The sequence below is a fragment of the Poecilia mexicana genome, unplaced genomic scaffold (assembly GCF_051168715.1).
Source record: "Poecilia mexicana isolate PSO_F unplaced genomic scaffold, ASM5116871v1 scaffold_10, whole genome shotgun sequence".
NCBI classification, from domain to species: domain Eukaryota; kingdom Metazoa; phylum Chordata; class Actinopteri; order Cyprinodontiformes; family Poeciliidae; genus Poecilia; species Poecilia mexicana.
In genome coordinates, this window is record NW_028263379.1 from 28,544,864 (window position 1) to 28,566,906 (window position 22,043).

A 22,043-nucleotide genomic window follows, 5' to 3' on the forward strand; every position below is an offset into this window, starting at 1 on the left:
ATATCTTTTCAACTTGTTCACAATTTGTCACATTATAATCGTATAACTTGAAAGCTTTGTGCACATTTGTACAGATGTTGCACCACATTCCGTTTCCACTCTATATTGTGACCGCAGGAGGCGCTGTTGTAGTTTTACACCATGCTTTGCCATAACTGTGGTCGCAGAATGTGACATTTATTGTGACCACGCTGTAATTTAGTATTAAATATTTAAACCAAACAGTTTCTGCTAACTCTCTCCGTCCGCCAAAGAATGAAAAGTATCTGAGAGTTAGCAGAAACAGTTTAAGTATTTGATACTTTACTGTGAGTTGGAGTATATGATGAGTGCTATCATATTCTGTGACCGTCTATATCTCCGTAATAGTCATAATATTACAGGTCAGGTGTTACTTTATATTATTTTCGGTTTTTTCTTTATTTTTCAACAGGGCCCTCGCCCTCTTGAAAACTTACGTTTTTGGCGTATTGAAATGCAACAGCGCCCCCTACGGTGACAACCTGCGGTGGTCACAGAATTTGGTGTTAACAGCGATTGTTTATATTCCTGAAAGATGCTTTTAGTGGAAGCACAGGTTTCTGTAGCGTTAGAACAATGTGACCATTTCCACAGTGTGAACTCTGCTGTAATCTCAGGTTGTTCTACACTTATTCACTTAAACTGCTAAACCTGATCAATAACCAACATCATACAGCTTCAGTGTGTTTCACCTCTTCTTTAATTTTTTTATTTCGTCAACATTAAAAAAAAAATACTGACAGTGCAGGTAAGCTGTTGCACATTATCATCAGCTAAACCTCCCTCACCACCACAGAAGGCGTTAAAAAAGACCAGAAAAAAACAATAAATCTAATAAACCTTCCTCTTCATCCCAGAGAAACTCTTTAAAGTTGCTGTGACGAGAGTTCGGTTGCAATAACAGACTGAAAATGAAGATAATATTTTCATTCACCTACTACTGTATTAATATAGCACAACATATCAGCCTGGAAGAAGAATACAGCATGTCATAGTGGGATAGTATGAAACAAAACCACATATTTTTATAAAACCTTCACGTCACACTCCGTTTCTAATCATAGCAGTTCATAGTTGACACAAACTGAAGCAATAATAATAATAAAAATCTAGCCGACCTGTGCTTACTACAACCACAGCTATAGAGGCTTTAGTTACTACAGGGAAGATTTAAACTGAATAATCTCAAGGATTAACATTTTCCCACCCTACTTCAGCTACGGTCAGTCACGACTGAGCTGACACTTGGCACATACAGTGGCTCTCCAGCAGTGAGCCAAAAAAAATCAGATGCAGATCAATCATTTCAAAACTTTTCTCACCCTTTAATGTAACTGTACAACTTGAGATTTTATGATCAGACCGTCCTCTTCTTCCTCTGTGGTTTCCTGTCTCTTTGGTCTGACCTTCGACCAAAGAGGTCAGACTATATCCTCTCTGTGATCATGTTGACATACACGCCGTGCATAATTTTGGTGTCTTTCAAACAAAACTTGCTGCCAGCTTCACTCCGGCTGTGCACACAGTTAACTTCCTTCCTGACAGATTTGTCTTTTGCTTGAATTATGCAGGAAATATCACCGTAACGTTGGTGAAAAAGTCTGGAAATGATTTGTCACGTTGCCATTACAAACACCCAACCTTTCAGTCGTTTGAACAACCATAAGATCCACTGAAGGTCAACGCGTGTCGAGGAATTGCTACAGACATTTTCATAATTACAAACACAAATTGTCGACGACATAGAACACGTAGTCAAAAGAAAAACTGAAAAGAGTTTCTTACAAGTGTTTGTATATCATGGGAGGAAAGAAGGGAAAAAAATGTGCTTTATACACCGTGATGTCCAGTCCCTCAGGAAGCCGTGTGTGTTTGCTGCAGCCCTACAATGACTGCTTCCTCATCTGAATTTACTCTCCAGTGTGTTACCTGTCCTGTTTTTATTTATTTTTTTTCCCTCCATGGCATCCAGAGAGCGCTTTGGGATCTACATCTTTGTGGTCGCAGAGACGGAGCAACTCCTCACCAGAATACTGACACTGCGTTAGCAGACCGAAGGTGCTATAGTGAGATTCGTACACACGAAGGAGCCATTATGTACAGGTGCGTCGAGGCTTGAGTCGCTTTTTTCTTTTTTCTTTGTTTTGTTTTTGTTTCGTTTTGCATCTGCTGCCTCTCGGAGTCTGTGGAACAGTCCGTAAGCTTTAACACTGGCTGGTTTTGTCCGGGCTGATGAAGCGCTCCTGCTCCTTTTCCGCCTCGTTCGTCTCGGCCTGCTTGTCCTGGATGGCTTTCATGTTCAGCTGGTTTGCGTCGCCGTTGCCGTGCGCGTCCTGACGGTGGCGCTGTCGCTCGGCGCTGTGCCAAATGCCATAGCCGAAGTAGATTAAGAAGCCTGTGAAGTTTAAAAGAAGGAGATATGAGAGGAATGTAAGTCTTTAACAGAAATGCAGCTATAGCTCCAAAAAAAGTTAATAATTCAAAATTTTATATTCAACATAAATTAAAAAGTTATTTGTTAGACATATTTAAGCAAGACCCTTAATTAACCCTAAATTAAGGGCAAGAATTAAGGGTTAATCAAATACTAACCCTTAATTAAGAGTCAATTAAGTGTCAGTTAACACTTAATTAAGTGTTAATTGACTCTTAATTAAGGGTTAATATCTGATTAACCCCTAAGGTTTAATTAAGGGTTAATTAATTGACGATTCAATCCATTGATTCTGGATTAATTTCAGAACTACTGAATCCAGTGGTTCTGGATTAAGTGGTTCTGAATCCAGAACCATTGTGATGTAAAATGGCAGTATGTTTTAAAATTGGGTTTTTTGAGCTTTACATCATGTTATAATGTTATTCCCTCCCTCATCAGAAATTCCTGGGTTGTTGCCTTGATTCTTTCACGCATATCTAAGGAATCTTTCAATCTCCATGGCAACCATTCGGCTGTGTAAAACGTCTGGGTGGACTTAGCCCCACCCTCAAGGACGAAGCTCCTCCTCAGAGCTGCAGTTTCCCAGCTTCCACGTTACAGGCCAGCCCTCCCCGACAACGCCACCAGCCAGCTCCTTCAGACTAGCCAGCAGGAATTAGCAAACACCTGATGGAACTGAGCATCAGATGAGCTTTTTATACAAGCTACTTCTCAGAAGTAAAAACGTTGGTAAGGCTTAATAAAGGAGCGATGTTGTGATGACTTCCTGAATGGATGGATGGAGGCGGAGTTTCAGAAAGAGCAGGAGTTTTTAAAGCGACAAAGGCCCAATTTCAAGGTGTTAAATTTGTCAAATTTCTTTTGTCATATTTGATACATGCAGTATTTTTGTAACAACTGAAGGTAACATTGATATTTGTGCTATAAAATGTAGCTGGAAAACATAATACTGCACCTTTAAAGATTGTTTGTATGCTAGAATGGGTCAAAGCCACACATGATATCATCGGCTTTTACAGATGCAACATAGTTCAACTTACCTGCAGCCATCCAGACAGAGAAACGTATCCAGGTGTCTCCACTCAGCTGGACCATGAGGTAAATATTAACAAATATACTCAGAATAGGCAGGAAAGGCAGGAAGGGTACCTGTGACGACGAAGGAGTCATTAGGTTTCAATGTGTTGATGGACACATGGCCCCATAAAGCAGGACTTTGAGTTGAGATAAACTAGCCACAGCCAAGCTGCTACATACCATGAAGGAGACCTTCTTGGTCGTCTGCGGCTGCCTGCAGATCATGAACACGCAGAAGCTGAAGATAAGGAGACACACGGACAGCAACGCCAAAATCCACACTTCCAAACCAACGATTGAGTTAAAGTGGTAGGTGGTGAGATAACTGATGACACACACTACAATCACTGCAGTTGGAGGAAACACACATAGAGATTATTCCAACGTAAACAGGGATTAGAGTCAACCGCAAATGGAAAGAAAAAAGCGTTGGACACAACAGGTTGCATACCCAGGACACCGATGGACATGTTGACCACAGAAGACGACTTCTCGGACGGTAAGAGAGGAGGGTGGAGGACAGCCTGAAGGATGGAGTTACCACCGTTCAGCATGTTCAGGTGGGACTCTGACTCTGTCAGTTCGGACTCTTCGGATGCTAAGCAGTTCTTCTCACCTTTTCCTGGCTGCCTCTCCAGAGCTCCGTCTGGCTGGTACCTGCAGGACAAATATATTCAATTCTGTGAAGTTATTACTAGTAATACCTCCCTTAAATTTGATAGACACATTATATAGCAGTGAGTTTGTAGAAAAGTGAAGGAATTTTCAACGGCATGGAAAGCTAACAGCTAGCTAGCAGAAAGCAGCTAGCTGCCTCTGATTTAGCTCATTTTAGCAATTTAGCACAGCTGGGGATGTCACAGCCAATGACAAAATTTACCTCCCTGCAACTGTTGTCGTTCTGCTTTCTGAGATTATGTGTCAGACTCCCTGTGAGTCCCACAGCAATGTTTTAAACAGTCAGGTTTCTGTACAAAGGTAGCGAAACTTTATTACAGTCCTTAGATGTCATTTATCGATCCAGTTTGTAAATTAAGTAAGTAAAATGTATCTATGTAGCACTTCTTACAGGTCAGAAACCACAAAGTGCTCTACAAAATATAAAATATAAAAACAGAAAATAAAACGGAAGGAGCCTGGCTTTTCAGCTTATTGTGTTTTGGTGCCGCGGCTCCCTTCCTGCCTGTGTCATGTGACCTTCTGTATCTCCATGATGACAGAGAGACCAGATCCGCGCCTCCTTTAGCTTCGCGGCATTTAAATCAAAACATTCACTTTTATAAAGCAGAAAAACTATTTCTTTAACACAATTAGCAGGACTGAAATATTTGATAAATTATCAAAACGTATTAAAAAAAACAACCCACAAGCATTAGCCTAGCACTAAACCAAACAGCGCTCTTTGAAAACACGAAGAGCAAAACGTGAGTTTACTGAAACGGTAGATGTTCGTGTCTTACGAAAAAATTATAAAGTTAGGTGAACTTCACATGACTTGTCAAGACATTACAGTAGCTTTTTAGTTAGTACATTATGTTTCACCTAAAAAAAAGCACAAACTTCATCAACATGTCCCTGTTCTTAAATGACAGCCGTCAATATCTAATTCACAGATTGTTAAAATGACTCAAACTCAAAGTCTTTATGTCTGAGTACTACTCTGCTAAATTATTAGATATTAGTCATTTATATTTCCATAACAGACTTTTGTAAATTTTGTCTCTTTTTTTCTCAATTGAATAATGTCTGAGTTTCTGCACAAGAGTCCATGGATTTTCTTGAATGGATTTTAAGTTTTTATGTTCTTTTTTGCTCCGTTTGTACAATTTTCTGTTTTCTTTGTGTTTGTAACTGTTCAGCCATTCACTCTCTTTAGCTTCCCTCAGCTGTCTCACCTGTTTCTCATCTTGGTGATTATCAAATGGAGGTTTTTGTTCCTCCATTTGTTTAATCATTAATTATTTGTCAAAACTCACCATTGAGTGGCCAAACGGCGCCAAATGATAAGTGTTTTGTGGCAATGTCTATAATTTACCAATTTCAGTTTGAGTTTGACATACTCACTGGAATGACAGCTGTCTAGTTCACGTAACTTGTCCTGATAACTTTTTTGAACCTCGCTTGAAGAATTTGCACTACCCCTTTAAGGATTTAAAGCCACAGGCCCATTAGATGTGCGCCACACATATGAAAAACATGCATATCCTCCAGCAGTCGGATTGAGAAATAGCTGTCGTGATTTTAGCTTTGACAGAACAAGTAAGGGCCGTATCCAGTTTAGACCAGAACGGGCGCCAGAAAAAAGAGCTGCTGCGCTGCACGCCCTATGTTTAGCAAGTAAAGAAACTTAAATAAACAACCCGCGCCTGCTGAAACTTAATGTTCTTACAATGGGAGCTTTCACATCTCTTACATCACCGAGGTGACGCAATCACAAACAGGGTATCGGGCTTCTGGGCATTTGAAAAACCTATTAACACGGCTGCTTCCTAAATGTTTTGCAAATCGGATTCCTCTACACAGTGTTGCTCTGGGAGAGATTTGTGTGCGCGCCCACCTGAGAACGAGTACGCAGACGGCAACCAGCGAGTAGGCCAGCAGAGTTCCAATAGACATCATGTCCACCAGGGCCTTAAGGTCGAACAAGAAAGCCATGATGGCTGCAGAGAGCAGAAGACTTCGTAAATAAAGAAACATGGAGAACTGCTGCATTTTTCAGAACACATTCAGGCACCGAATTACAGTCATTACACATACATGATGTTTTTTTTTTGGGGGGTGGGGGGGGAGGTGATTTGTGGAAAAGTTTTTTCTTCAGATGCACAAACAAATGGGAGTCCACAGATACAAATTAAGTTTCATGCAACAAAGTTTCATAAAAACAAACAGAAAAAAACTTTTGACTTTGACAGCTTAGATCATTTCCATACTGAGCTTCAATTGATACAAGAGAACTGATGTCAGAACACCAGCAAAATGTAAAAGGTCCTTTGTGGAGGCACCAAATAGCTCTGAAAAATGGTTGTTGGTACTATTTCTTTGCTGGCACACTGATTAAACATGCCAAAACCAAGTAAGTTATTTTTCATGCTTACAGCAAACTTCTCGTGCTTACACATTAACGTGTTCAACGTTTTTAGTTTTTTTGTGCCAAAATCGTACGGCAGAAACTCGACGGGTACGGCAGAGCACCTTCGGGATGTGATGAAACAGCATAAAACATAAACAATACATGAACACATTCAATTCTACTAGAACCTCATAAGCTGCGTTTCCATTACAAATGTGCGCAAAACTTTGTTGATATTCCATCAATGTCGAAAAAGCACAATTTCACAACTGCGTTTCCATTAAATATATATAAAAAATAAAAAATAATAAAAAAACGCAATTAAAGCCACACGCGCTCACGCGAGTCGTCATTAAAACACACGCGCAGCCGTCATCCTGTTACCGCTTCCCGGCGTCGTCGTCTTCTTCGTGGTTGCTGCGAGTGGTGACAGCCGGTTGTTGATCACGTGACTCGTGTGATGCGAAAAAAGTGTTTCCTAATTTTGATACAGCAAAAAAAACAAAAAAAAAACAGTTTTATCAAAAAAACGTGAGTTTTATTTATTAAATTGCCGCGGCTGCATTAAACGATCAATGGAAACGCAGCTGTAGTTCAACAGTATGGAGCAGATCTCAGCAGCAGAGTTCCAAACAGACAGCAGTATGTCTGCCATCCCTTTCAACATTTTCTTTAAACAAAATGGAGGGGAGAAAAAAACAACAACAAAGAAGCTCTCTGGTATGTTGCTGCTTGGTACATATGGCTTTTGATTGCACGGGCTACCGCCTGCCCCTCCCCCAAACTTCTCCTGTCCTTCCAGTTTTCACATCTGCCAGCCTCTTCATCAGGTCGTTCACCCCATTAAGTCTCAGCTTTAATGTCTGAGCAGATTGTGCAACTATGTGCCAAACACCTGCAGTCCACTAAGCAGGAAGGCTGCAGAAGCAAATGTTTGTTATAAGCACCGCATTAGTCCACAAAGACCAAACTGTTGAAGTGAGCTCTAGTACATTGTTGCACAAGTTCATAAACACCAATGTGAGTTTGAGTCTCATTGTCAGTGTATGGGGGACACTGAGTACCTCTGTGGTGCCTTATTAGCAATGCTGGTTGCTATGTTGATGACTTATGACCATAGAGTGCCATAGATGGAAAAAGTGGCACTTTTTCATGCTGCTGCACCACATAACCACCATTTCACTTTGAGCCAAACAGCACCTTGGAGAGTTTTGTTGATGTGGTACACTTAAAGTAAACTTTGATTAACTTTAATTGCGGCACAGTGGTACAAACTCACCCAGCCAATAAAATCCGGAGCAAAACCGGTTCTAACCAAGCCAAAAGTAGCCAATCAGAATGCCGACTTGGACTTGATTCTGACAATCCTTGCTCTCAAAACCCAATATGGCTGCCACTTGCATTAAACATAGTTAGCTTTAAGATTAGACAGTTTATTTGTACTTGTGTCAATTTGTATTCTAGAAAATCAGCTTTAGCTTGGTTTGTGGGAAAGCAACATGTGACTTTATCAAATTTTTATCAAGCAAAAAATGGAATAGAAACATCAAAAATCTACAATACAAACACAAAACATAAAAAACTACCCCCCTGTGATAGCATACCGCTGAATAAGTATTAATCTTTCTAGTATTTAGCTTTCAACAAGAGAACGTGAGTGACAAGGTAGCTTACCACCATCATTGTGTGAATGAATTGGTGAATGACTGAATGTAGTGTACAGGGCATTTACTTTCTTCTTGTATCAGCAACCAATGTACCTGCCATACAAGCAATCTATTCCATTTTTACTTTTCTGATAATAAGCATGCTCTCTAAGATGCTCTGCACCAAAGTGAAAGTGTTTTCTTCCATGTCTGAAATTACCTGGCTCTACCTTAGCAACAGTAAAACAAATGCATAGGTACAAATGCGGACATGTGCATCATGACAATTGTTGAGAACATAATTTTCAATATTTAGTATCCGTTTCATTTCCAAAAGAACTAGGAGTATTGTTTGGGTGTGTGGCATTATTAACTTTTGGAAAATACCAGGAAACAACAAACAAAAAAAAACCCATCATCATCAAGTCACTCAGCAAGGGTAATGCTCCAAAAGATGTGGCCAAATCAACAAGGAACTTGTTTTTGACTGTTCTAGGTTGGATTTTATTATCAAATTAGTTGAGTAACTTTGATATTTTTGCCGTGTTTCTTTGGCGTCACCCCACTATCTTCCTTTATCTTTCAATACAGGATGAAAAGTCTTGTAGACCTGTGGGGTTGACATAGTAGGAACACTGATCATTCCTCTTGCTGAGTGTAACAGTTCCTTCGCATGCTTTGGAAACACCACAACCAAATTCATGCAGTACTACCACCAGCTGATTGTGAGCACAAAGAAAAACACTTTAAAAAAAAAAAAAAAAAAAAAAGAGACAGAAACCCAGACAGTCCATGATACAACCCAGTGACAGGCGAGTCCTTGTCCAGGAGCTTACCCGCTGTGGTACCCGCTGCCATGGTGGCAGCCACGGGTGACTGGCGCTTACTCACTTTGGACATAAATTTGAACAGAATGCCATCTCGCGCCATGGCAAAGAGAATGCGCGGAAGAGGGAACATGGAGCCCAACAGGCTAGGGAGAAGAGGGTTCATGGTTAAGTCTAGAGCATTCTGGGAGAGAGAAAACATGACACCTGCACAACTGTGAAAGAAAAACATCCTGTGCACAGATACAGAAAGTCCTACAGGTCGTATTGATTTGTCAACAAGTGAAATTGAACCAATTCCAATTTTAAAAAAAGAATCGATTGAATCATTTCTTTTGATTCTATTGTTTCTTTCACAATTGATTGGTGGAGACACATTAGCTGATTCGTTTCACTTGCATGATCCCCGGCTCTCACCTGCAACTACACCGGAGCTCATAGTGGCAATAACTGGGGTCTTCGTCTTAGGATTGATTCGGGCTAAGGCTTTGAAAAGCACCCCATCCTCTGCCATAGCATAGATTACACGAGGCATGGGGAAAATGGAGCCCAGCAGACTGCGTGAGACAGCAGAGACATGCAACACCAACACGTTAGTCATGAGCCCTCAACCCGGACAAATGGACAGGAGCATCGTAAAAGCTTCAGAGTCAAGACAGTCCCAACAATGTCCTTCTTTCCTGCCTGTAACGTCATTCTTGCAGTCTGTCCTTCAGAGGGGAAACTCTGCATATGGATCTTTGAGGAATGCGTCTCCAATAGATTTCCACGCGCTATCATGAGACCCAGTGTGTAAACATTCACTTCAAGCAAGAAAAATGTGCGTTAAAAGCAGTTTCACAAGACACATAGTCCACACAGATAAGGTCCGTTAGCAGACTTGAACAAGATTCAGTTGAATCGAGAACCTGCAGAGAACATTCCAATCGATGAAAAGTTTTGATTCGACTGGAAGAATGACATCGGCCGACTCCGCTAATACTGACACCGACGGAAAAGAAAGACAGAGTTGGGACAACGCAATATGTTTCTGAGACAGACTGAGACTTGCTCAGCAGCTCTCAGCACAAAAAACATGCTGGGGCCTCAAACAGACAGAATTAAGCAATGCACCCACCACAGAACGTTAAGCAACAGGAATCAATCCAATTACAAGACACAGACAGAGATTGACAGTCAAAGCTGTTGGCTGAATCTCATCTGCCATTATCACCCAGAATTTACAGTTAAATTACATCCCACCTAAACACCAGCAATGTTTTGGTTGTTGCTACTTCTAAGAAAAACAAGGCCTTACCTTGTAGATAGGGCACATAGTGAACCCACAGCAACCACATATTTGGCGGGGCCCCAGCCCACATATTCAAAGGCCATGGGGAGTGGGCTCTTCTCGTCCAGCAGGTAATAGGGCATCATCAGGGTGAGCGCAGCAGAGACACCAAAGTACGCCAGAAAGCATACAGTCAGTGACACCACGATGCCGATGGGAATGGCCCTCTGGGGGTTCTTCACCTCCTCTCCTGTTGCACACAGAGAAGTGAACACGGATGTGCTGGCTCAATGAAAACCGCAGTAGATCCAACCCGACGGACCCAGGAATCACCTGTTGTTGCGATGCAGTCAAATCCAACGAAAGCGTAGAAGCAGGTGGCGGCTCCGGCTAACGTCCCGCTGAAGCCGTAGGGCATGAAGCCACCAACGCCATAATCACTGCTCACGTTGGCCATTGCCGACAAGTTCCTGAAAATGCATACCGTCATTTCATAACGACTGAGACCGGCGCTGACCTGCACATTTCGACAAGTCTACGCGCAAAGCGATATGGGTTATCGCCGTAACAGAATGTACTCGACTGGTATCAAACGAATCCTTTACCTTGTGACTACCGTGACATTGACGAGAGATTCTTCGGTTATCTTCCAGTTGTATGTGTCTCCTTTGACGAAGCCAGAAATGATGACAAACAAGAGGACGAGCACGTTGATTGCAGTGAAGACCTTGTTGACCCAGGCTGATTCCTTCACTCCAAAAGACAAGAGCCCTGGGTGAGAGCAACCATGGCAGAGTGTAAAACAGGACACGATGAAAGCTTGAGCTAAGCTGAAATGAAGTTTTCAAGCATTTGAGAGCCAAAAAAAGTCCAAACTGTTCAGACTCTTTAGAGTCAGTCCTCAAGGCTAGCGTCCTGAACAAACAGCTCTTGGTTCGTTGTACAAGGATTAAGTAGGTCATTGCTGAGGCTTTTAAATGAAGATTCCCTTTCAGTCATTTTTATAAATGACTCTTATCAAAATTAAGCTGCAAATATTCAAGCGACTTTCAATGCTCCACTAGAGTATTTTGTTTTTGTAAAAAGCTCCAACATATTTTAAAAAATTGTAAACTTGGCCGTTCTCTGCAACAGATATTTGTTGAATCTTTAAATATTGTGATTTAAGACATGTTTTTACCCAATGGATTACTGGAGAACTTAACAAATCTAGTCATAATTTTTTTAACTTTTTTTTTTTAAAGGGGGTATTTTGAGATTTTTACTTTGTGTTCACTAAATTTGAATTGCAGAAGTTCTGCTTTTTCGATCCACATAAAAACAACCAGACACTGGTGGATTGTCTTTGAGTCCTGCTGGCCTAATGTAATCATAAAACCCATGATGGATGTCATTTAATCAAGAGGAATGTATCGAAACATGACTGTTTTGAGTCTTCCATGAACTTTGATTAATCTTGTCAGTTTAACCAAAAAGCAAATAGTAACTCAAGTTACTATTAACCTAATGCAGCAGACATTTGCAAAGACATTCATATCCCTTCAACTTTTCCATATTTTGCTAACACCTTCAGTTGTTACAAAAATTTGACCTAACATGTTGAAATTGGGCCTCCGTCTCTTTAAGAAGCTTCTTCTCCTTCCGAAGCTCCGCCTTCAGGAAGTCATCACATCAACACTCTTCTATCGAGGGGCTCTCAGTCCAATTGGATCAACTGGACTGAGAAATGAGCTCAGCTGATGCACAGCTCCACCGGGTGTTTGCTAATTGCTGCTGCCTCTAGTTTGAAGGAGCTGAGTAGGGCTGCTTTGTGAGGCAAAAGCTCGACTTTGGAGCGGCCGCTCCGGGGAGGAACTGTGCGTTGATTCGCCCAAGTGTTTGTTGCCACGGGATATTGAAAGATTTCTCAATAAATTCATGAAAGAATCAAGGCAACACTCCAGGTATGTTATTGATGAGGTAATAACCTTATAACACAATGTAAAGCTCAAAAAGTCAATTTCACAAAACACTGCCCGTTTAAATAACAGACCTCGGGACATTCCTACCAACAGTTGTTGATATATTCTCCCACCTGAACCCTGGGTCTCTGTAGCTCATCCAGAGCTCAAGTTGTCTCCCTATCAGCTTCTCTGATTAATGTCCTCCTCACTTGACCTGTCAGCTTAAGTTGTTGGCCATAATTTAGTAGGTTTGTAGTTGTGCCATATTCTTTTGAATGACAGGCAGGAGAGTGCCAAGAGATCTCAAAATCTTTGGATATTATTTCCTAACCCAACCCTCATTTAAAAAATGTTTGAAAACCACGACATTGTAGTTCAAGGGTGTTGTAAACATTCAAAAGGCACTGCGTGAACTGCACTAGGCACTGTGTAAGCCTCATGTTTAGCTTGTTGTCACACACTGTGCTGCCAGCTTCTTATTGAATTATGCCAGGTTCGGATCATGAGTTAAGCTGCAATGATTTCGGTTTCCGTCCCCTTCACTGAAGCCTCTGTATGAGTGCATTCAAGGGGAATTTTGAGATGAGCGGCCAGCGCTGATGCGCTTACCAGAGAGCAGTAGAATGAGGAACACGGCAAAGAAGTCAGGATACGGAGCCAAGCCAGGAGAGTTCATGCTGAAGTAGGTTTTGCAGAAAACTTCGATGTGTCCGCCAGTCATCTCGTCAAATGTGCCGCTCCAAGCTCTGGCAACCGAGGACGTACCTGATTAAAGAAACCAAACGTCAGTCTCTAAGAATACCCACGCTCTCTCTTCTTAAAGTCAGGAGACATTTGTCACAAAAACCCCCCAAAAAACTCACCAATGACATAAGAGAGGATTAAGTTCCAGCCAGTAATGAAGGCAAAGATCTCCCCCACCGTCACGTAGCTGTAGAGATAAGCGGAGCCGGTCTTGGGGACGCGGGCCCCGAACTCAGCGTAGCACAGGCCAGCCATGACGGAGGCCAGGGCGGCGATGAGGAAGGAGATGACAATGCTGGGGCCCGAGTCTCCCTTGGCCACCTCTCCGGCCAACACGTAGACGCCAGCCCCCAGGGTGCTGCCCACCCCCAGGGCAATGAGGTCTACGGTTCCCAGGCAGCGGCACAGCTTGGAGTCCTCCAAGCTGTTCATGTCCACCACCTTCCTGCGCACCAAGGAGCGGCTGAACGAAACGACTTGCTTCAGCATGTTGTCACCTGTAGGCAGACAAACAAAACAAAAAAAACAGATTTAAAATACCTGTACCTATGGGTGTTTTGATTGGTTAGGTGAAGGGTGTCTGCCTGAACGCCCCCCGGTATATTCTAGATCACAGGTGTCAAATTCCAGTCCTCAAGGGCCACTGTCCTGCAGTTTTTAGATGTGCCACAGGTTCAAAACACTGGAATGAAGATAAGTTCTCCAGAGCCTTGTTAACGACCTAATTAGTCTATTCAGGTGTGATGCAGCAGAGGCACATCTAAAAGTTGCAGGGCAGTGGCCCTCGAAGACAGGAGTTTGACACCCCTGTGGATCGATATCCTAAAATCAAAGTGCAAGCCAGTGCAGAACATCAAAAAATAAGCTTGCAGATAACAACTATCAACAAATCAATACTTGTAACGCTCAGCAAAAGAGAACCGGACCTGTGAACATGAAGGGTCGGGTGCTGGGGAGCAGCTCGGGTTCGGCTCCATCTGCTTTGCATTTTCAGGTTCTTGCAGCCCCGTTCTACTGAGACTCGTTGAAAGGCGAGTTACATAACGTGTGAACTCCGAGGGATGTTAACCCTACAAACTGTGACGCGCACTGAAGGAGTGCTGCCAAGTCCCGGAGAGCTGGTAAAGTTCGTACTCTACGGCTCCCGTCCGACTATTGTTTGGGGTCATAGTGCAACTCTAAGTACTCAAAGAGCTGCTTTCATGAAACGGCGAGAGTGTGGAGCATTACAGCAGCTTGCTGTTCCAATTACACACGGGGCAAGAAACTGCAAATTCCTCCTTCGACGCAGTTTTCCTGCAAATTACTGTGCCTCTTTCCATTTGCACAGAGGCAGCCTTGATATTTGCACTGTTACAAGTTTTTAAATGAGGATGTTTCTGTAAAGACATTTGCTTTGCTTCTTTGAACCTGCAGAACTGACCATCCTGACAACAAAAACCATCCTGACATGCTGTATTTCGTGGAGTTTGAGTGCTGGCAGCTCATTAATACAACAACACAGAAGTAATATCAATCAGCCAAGTTTATCTGAATGGCCCATTTCAGCAACAAGGCAGTTCAAAGTCACATAAACATCATAAAGTCACCAATCGAGAAAGCAGTAACAAACGTTACATTTTGTCCGGTGCCATCGTCGAAATCATCAACACGCAATCAACACACAATCATCATATGTTTAGTCTTGATTTAAAGGGACTCTGTGTTTCCATGACATGACAGTTTTCTGGAGGTTTGTTCCAGATTTATGGTACGTAAAAGCTGAGTACTTCATAACTACAGTTCTTTGCAAAAAAGAACTGAAATGATAAAAGCTTAATTCTGGTGTTTTATCTTCAAAACTATCACATCTGCAGATCTTTTCAGTTTCCAGAAAGAAAAAAAAATCTGCACTGGTAGAGTACATCCTAAATATATAAGAGACTTTCACCTACCTTAGAGTATCACACCTCTTGAGAGCAACAGCTTCCAGGTTCAGGAATAAAAAAAACCCTTCCCCAAGTGAGATGAGCTGCACACAGGAACAAGTCAGAGAGCTCGTTGTGATCTGACGAGCCGCTAAGCGACACTGTGCGAGAACATGAACTGTACAGAGCAAGTCTGTTTCACTCCTCCTCTTCCCTGTCTTTAGAGTTTCTTCATCACAGGATCTGCCCTCAGCCTTGCTCCTAAAATGAATTTACAGTACAAAGCAGCTGGAAGGGGAGGCAGGACTGAATGAAGGGGAGATAAGGGGGCGGAGGAGGGAACACGTGGGGGTGGGTATTTTACCTCTGTGACTCTTGGATTGAAGGTAATTGAGGACAACCTTGCACCATGAGCTCCTCAACTGGAAACGTACAGAAAGGAATGAGGGCAGAAAGAAAGAGCGGGGCGGGGATCCTATTTTAGAAAAAAAAAAAACAGCATAAACAGATCCCAGCTGTCTAGATGCTTACCGACTGCTGATAAATGATTGGGTAACTTTCACTGACAAACACCGTGGCAGACACTGTTTACCCACCGCTGCCCACAGGACCGCTGCTAAAAGCCTGGATGCTGATTGGTCAATGAAGGGTGGAGAGTGCTGTGTTGGAGGAGTGTGTGTGTGTGTGTGTGTGTGTGTGTGTGTGTGTGTGTGTGTGTGTGTGTGTGTGTGTGTGTGTGTGTAGGTGTGTGTGTGTGTGGGGGGGGGGGTAAGTCCTCCTAATGGAAGACAAGTATTGCTCAATGTACCCTGAGCTATTGGACCTATGAGCATATTAAAATCAATAACAGCCTGGCATCTTCACAACTACTCCACTTCACTTACAACGCCTGACCTGTGGAAGAAAATTACAAAAGCTTTTTCTTTTTGTCTTTTTCTTTTTTACCCCATCAAACAGTATCTCTGAACAACACTTCTGGAAACCAGTCCAAATCAGCTCAAGGCTTCAGTGGGAAAGTGGCAGCTGGCCTCAGGAAGCCCCCCATCCAACCCCGCCGACCAGAGAGACTCCGCGGCGTGACAGCAGCAGTCACCTGGCTCTGGGTGGGTGCCTCCCACTGCAGCCTGACAAATATCACGGACAAACTGCCCGGCAACTGTCGGCTGCTGGAGAGAGCCGACTGCCTGACCCGCATGCTGATTTTGGGGAGAAAGCCTTCCTTAGAGGATTACTGACAGGAGAAAATGGTGAAAGGTTCAAAATTAATTTCGAAATCAAGATGCTTTTTAAGTTTAGATTTTTTAAATAGAATAGTGTAAAAAGCAAAAAATCAAATTTTTTAAAAATGAAAAATAGAGCAAAGCGTTCTGCACTGTAACCATGGCAGCAGTGGAAAGGAGTCAACTGGCTCGCGGTGTTTCAATGTTGACACGCGCTAATCGTGTGAAGCCAATTGAACGCAACGCGGCCTCCGATGGCCGCGAGTGGGCCCCGGCTTGCAAAACGCGGACGTGGTCAACAGATTGAGTGGTGTTTGCGTTGCGGACACCGGGACTGCTCGCTCCAGTTAACACTGTTGTCACCAGGAAATGTTAGAGTGAGCAATATCGCTGATAAGGCGGAGCGTGGTGTCTCGATGATGTAGCGTGATCAGCGTTTGGGTCGCGACGAGGCTGAAGGCCTCGATTCTATGAAAACCGGTGTGGTTTCTATGGTGTTCCTTATCTTGGATTGGCGGAGAGACGTCATTGTAAATCAACGTTTAATGTGAGTGGAAATAATTGTCTGACTTGCTGAATTTGTTAGTTTGCTCGTTTACAAGAAACGAGCAGTTTCCCGTCTTTATGGTACTTTGTTTTCATGGTAGTGGACAAGATCCATCCATCCATTCATTCACCGTCTGTCTACCTCACCCAGACATGTTGTCACTCCATCACATATGAGACAAGATATAAACTAAAAATCCAAGAAATATAATTAGAAAAAAGTAAAAAATGTCATCAGGTGTTAGACTGAAATAGTTGTCAGATCCCCTACATTCAAAGACGATTTTGCCACTCAAACTTTTTCACATTAGATGTATTTTCTTGGGATTTTATGTGTGGTGGATAGTGCGCAACTGTAAGTGAAAGGAAAATGAAAAATTTGAAAAGTGTGGCATGCATCTGTATAGTTCCCCTCAGATGTCCAATTGTTTTGTTAAAATTCTGGACGTCTTTTGAGGAAGCAGCTTTTTTTCCTCCAGCCGATTCGGCCATGAGTTTCTGCGAGCCTTGCTTTTCTAGTCTTGTCACACATTCTAAGTTAGGTCTAGAATGTGTGACAAGCCTGGGAGAGTTATTCCTCTTTTCAGAATAACTCACCCAGTAATTTATTGACATCAACCTTATGAATTTGGATGAGAACATCGAGTTCATTTCATGAAAGAGTCTGGCGCACCTGAGGCAGCATCGCCAAGATGACCTATTTTGTAAACTGAAAACGTGACCTACAAATATAGATTGGACGTTTGTTTTGGGAGGTCAGCATTACGCCAGATTTAGACGCACTATCCTAAAGCCTTTTTATATTACAGCTCAAGAACAGTCTGGGCCATGCAGCTTGGAGACTAAACCAGTACTTAGGTTGACTGTAATACTGTTTTTATTAAGTACAAGGATGTAGCATTATTTATGGATGCTACAGACAAGTGATGTCTATCTGGGTCGGTCTTGCAGAGAGAGCAACTTTAAAATGTGTGTATGGTGGTTATTTATTCTGTGATTCATATAGAAAGGGGGGGGGGGGAAACCTGATGGCTTTTGTCCAAAAATAACGAATTTATACAGTTTCAAATGTTGTAATTTGAGCCATTTATTAAGTTTTATCTCATAAAAAAACATAATGGAAACTGAGAAGTGTAATTTATGACTTTTAATGCATCTGGGAGCAGTTAAAAAAAATCTTTAAAATGTTATTGTCGTGTCCAAGTATCTTGACCTAAAGTTGACTCAATGTTCAAGTCCCTTGGGATGCACTTACTCTCAAAAATTAACTCTGCACTAATAAATGCTCACAGGGGATGGGGGTGGGGGGTTATCTGGTTCATTTTGCATGAGCACACAGTGGGAGAGAATGCAAATTAAGACACAAATCCAGTCTGACTGCTTTTATTGTTTTCTGCCTTCTCAGTCGATGCATTTAGTGCAAAGAACCCTTTTCCAGTTGCAACATCTCATGTTTCTTTTGGAGGCTAAATACAGCCCATGCACCGCATCTGAAAAACCAAAATCCTCTACAGTCAGTCAGTTGGTGGCATTATTCTTGATTTGTGCTACAAACACGTAAACCATAAATCAAACCTAAAAAACCTTATTCCTTCATAATCCTTGGATGTGCTGCATCGATTGCTGGACACTTCTGTCCAGATTTTTTGGTTGTTGTGTTTGCTACATTGCAAAAATGCTATATCTAATCCCATCACTTAGTCAAAAATCTCCTAAAAATCTTCTATGGAGATGAAGTCGAATAGAATATCCATCTTCTGACAATTCTGAAAATGAGAAGACTCAGGCAGCATAAAGACACATTAATATCCAGTTACCACCAACTAGGTATTTCTTAGATGTGGATAAAATTAGATTAAATTCCCTTTTCAAGTTAGAGCAAGTATAGCAAATGTGCCAAACATTCAACTCTAGAGTGTGCTGTAATTAATAGAAATTAATATTTTGGCTAGATGTTGTCGGACTTGCCTTGACGCACGGCTCCAGCTCTGGAACCAGGCCCCTCAAGATGGGTTGGACAATTTTCCACTTCTTGAGAGGCCATAAGTGACCAAGTTCATTGGTTCCTCTACTTTGGAGTTCACTCTGGTGAGTGAGAGGGTAACACACCTCTCCTTGCTTACATGTGGGGAGACGAGTTCTGATCGTTGTTTGTACTCATGTGCCCCACAGTAGCTCAGATTGTTTTCTGGAGTCCCTGGAGGGGAAGCCAAGCACTCCTGCCTTGTTCTACTGGGGGACATCAACCTTCACATGGGCAATGACAGTGAGACCTGGAGGGATATGAAGAATTGGACACCTGTGCTTGTTACGGATTATCTATAAAGAACACCATGTTCAAGCAAGAGGAATGGCATCTTAGGCTGCAGTTTAACAATTGACTTTGTGGTCGATTCATCTGATCTGCAGCCGCAAATCTAGGACACTCAGGGGAAGGGGAGGGTTGTGATGGTGCCCAAATGTATTGTGCGGCTCTGGTGGTAACGTCTGGCAGAGTCTCTTGTCTGATGGAGTTTCAACTCTCACACCTGGGAGGGCTTCAAACACTTCCTATCAATCATACGTTCCAGAAGATTTATTTTTTACTCGCTCTACGGTTACAACATGCTTGGGGCTTGGGCTTCCAATTAGAGTTAATTAGTGTTGGATAGGAATTGGACACAACGTCTATGGGCAAGAGCCAGGTCAGGTTGGATTGTTTTATGCCCGAACTAAACTCGAAAGTCTGGTACTCTGCTTATGGCTGATGCTCGTACGATCTGACCACTGACGATGACGGATAAACGGACTGATGGACGGATGGAGGTTGGGTTATTTTTGGAGGTTATAATAGAGGTGGCAAAACAGTTGTTTTGTTTAGTATTGCTTCCAATAGCATGTGGCGTCACCATATTTTGATGTGCAGTCATCCATGATGGAAATGCATCGTCACAGCTTTCCCCTTCAGTGCCGAGTCCGGTGTAGGTTTAAACCCAATGTAGCTGCTAAAAACAAAAAAAACCAACAACTAATAATCTAATTCTTCATAAAGGAATGAGAAACTTGCTAAACTGGGCAACGAAAATCATTATTACACAATGCAGATCATATGTATACACTGATGTGGGGTGTCAAACAGGAAGGGCGACAACATTTGGTGGGACACTGGGGCACACAGAGGGAAGATCTACAGGAGTAAGGTGCGGCGGGTGCAGTCGCTAAGGGGGGCAGCTTGAACTCGGTACATAAAGTCTTGCAGTTCAGATTCAGTCCTCCACCCAATGCCTCAGTCAGTTATGGCTCACAAACTGATGTAGCGCGCTTACAATATTTTAGCACTTACCAAAACTATGCCGACAATGTTTGCAGAGCTCGCTCCACACTGAGTTTGAACCTGAATGCACGCCTCAACCTTTTGGCCACATGTTATCAATCTGTGTTTGCACTTGGAGACCTCTCGAGAAAATCCTCACTCTCTATTCAACATTGTGACAATCTCTTGAGCAATCCTCAAAATTTATACCCAGAGCCAGGGGATTCGGCACTTTGTTGTGTGCTTTTTTTTAATATACATATTTCTCCCTATTGTGTGCTCGCTGGTCATTTACGGTCATGGGAAAAGAAAGAAAACGTTCATTTAAGTCTGTTTTGTTGTACGAGGGAACCATAAAGCATATCTGGTTTTTACCATATCCTAAAATGATTTAATTCTAATCTAAGGTGTACAAAAACACAGATCCACACAGTCTTGATAATCAAAACACAACTGAATCCAAAATAGGCAATGAGTGAATTATCATCCAGTGTTAGCTGACAGAAACACATTTTGGAAGTTGCAGAAGCCGTTTCTGACTTACTTTATGAGAGTTTCACATCACTGTGGAGAAAATTTGTCCTGTTCATCTTTACAACACCGTTCCAACTCATTGAAGTTTGGGTACCTTTATTTACATTTTCAATCAGGTTCAATCAGATCTTTTTTGCATCTATTTTTGTAGATTTTGCCGCCATCTTTGGCATCATTGAAGTGTTGGTTACCCAATTCTGTTCAAGCTCTCAGTCAGTTTTTGTGTGCGGTATTTTGGATTGCCTGGTGCGTGAATTATTTCTAGCTAAATAAACTTCCCTTTTGCCTTAACATTTACAGAGATGGCTCTTCTACTGAGGTAATGGACACATTCTTTTTAAAGTTGGTTGTATTTTTTTGTAATAAATAAATAAATAAAAAGACAGCAGGAGAAAGTCTCCTTCTTTCTGGTTTGTATCTGCTAACTGTTCCCTGTGAGTGTTGTCAGACAGCCAGCTGGCTCCAACTCCAACCCCTCACTGGAATGAACTTGTTTTAAAGCCCAGCTCTGCTCATCCTGCTATGACATGTCACAATGTCTGCAGCAGCACAGTTTGGCTGAAACTAAAAATCCTGAGTAAGACGAACTTCACCCATGTGCTCTGACATGAAACCAGTTTCCATTTGGCTCGAGTAACATCGCAGGTGTTTTTTGTGCTTTTATTTATTGACTGGATTGAGGTCCACACGCAACAGCATGTTAGTATTTTTGGCACTGCTTTCCAAAAAGAACTGATGTTGTTCATCAAACATTGCTCTTAGGTGAGCTGCTGTTGCCTAAAGTGACATGTGCAATATTTATATCCTGACTGTAGGATTTAAACTGAAAAAAAAAAAAAAAAATCTTTCTTTCACATCAACATCCAAGTCCCGATCACAGCATTCACAACGGGACGCCTTTTATTCAGCTGCAGTAGTTGCACTCGACTGTGCATTTTTTTTTTTTTTTTTGCTTTGGTTGCAGTGGCCTGCATGACAAAATAACATTTGGGTCTTTAATTTGTTCTGGAACAACTCTGAATAAACACAGTTGTACAACAAAACAGGAAAAAGAAAAACTGGGTAAGGAAACATGCAGGTGCATCTCAGTAAATCAGAATATCATCAAGTTCATTTATTTTGACTCCATTCAAAAAGGGAAACTGGTGAATTTTAAAGATTCGTTACATAAACAGTAATACACTTTTATTATTAAAAGTTTAATAACTTTTAATAATAAAAAGTTATTTTTTATTACTATAATAAGAAATATACTAATATTCAATGATATAATATTTTTATATAATATTATTATTATAAAAATATAATAATATTGGACAATGCTCAGTTGGAAAATGTAAGTCCTTCTGTGTGAATGACTGGATCACAGTGGCATGGAGGTCTAATATATATTTTTATAAATGTAACATAGTCTCTAGTGCAAATTGTTAATGATTATTAAGCAAGCCTGTTTCCGCCACTCTGGTAAAAATAAATAAATAAAGCTCATTATTTTGAAGTACTATCAAA

The 22,043-nt window shown here is 41.8% G+C and overlaps 1 protein-coding gene across 2 annotated transcripts; it reads right to left on the minus strand.

Annotated features, from left to right (window-relative positions):
- Nucleotides 1-703: 703 nt before the first annotated feature.
- Nucleotides 704-15,522, minus strand: slc7a2 (solute carrier family 7 member 2). Of its 2 annotated transcripts, none has more exons than XM_015008874.2 (12): nt 14,970-15,522; nt 13,155-13,532; nt 12,901-13,056; nt 10,954-11,119; nt 10,682-10,818; nt 10,376-10,598; nt 9,496-9,635; nt 6,093-6,195; nt 3,987-4,192; nt 3,716-3,882; nt 3,499-3,607; nt 704-2,416 (listed from the first exon to the last, which is right to left on the minus strand). In XM_015008874.2, the coding sequence occupies exons 2-12, from the start codon at nt 13,522-13,524 to the stop codon at nt 2,226-2,228; spliced, it is 1,968 nt and encodes a 655-aa protein (XP_014864360.2). In that variant the 5' UTR covers nt 13,525-13,532; nt 14,970-15,522; the 3' UTR covers nt 704-2,225. The 2 variants fall into 2 exon arrangements, with proteins under 2 accessions (XP_014864360.2, XP_087865900.1); XM_088009774.1 differs by lacking the exon at nt 9,496-9,635 and adding an exon at nt 9,088-9,224 and having other exon boundaries at nt 14,970-15,520.
- Between the last annotated feature and the right edge of the window lie 6,521 nt (nt 15,523-22,043).

Bases quoted from the DNA above. Each gene is read 5' to 3' on its own strand.
- slc7a2 (XM_015008874.2), bottom strand. From the start codon at position 13,524: ATGCTGAAGCAAGTCGTTTCGTTCAGCCGCTCCTTGGTGCGCAGGAAG. The intron at 6,196-9,495 runs GTGAGAGCCGGG...TGCTCTCTGCAG, and splicing joins GAGCTCCGGTGTAGTTGCAG to CCATCATGGCTTTCTTGTTC. The intron at 2,417-3,498 runs GTAAGTTGAACT...TAAACTTCACAG, and splicing joins CTCTGTCTGGATGGCTGCAG to GCTTCTTAATCTACTTCGGC.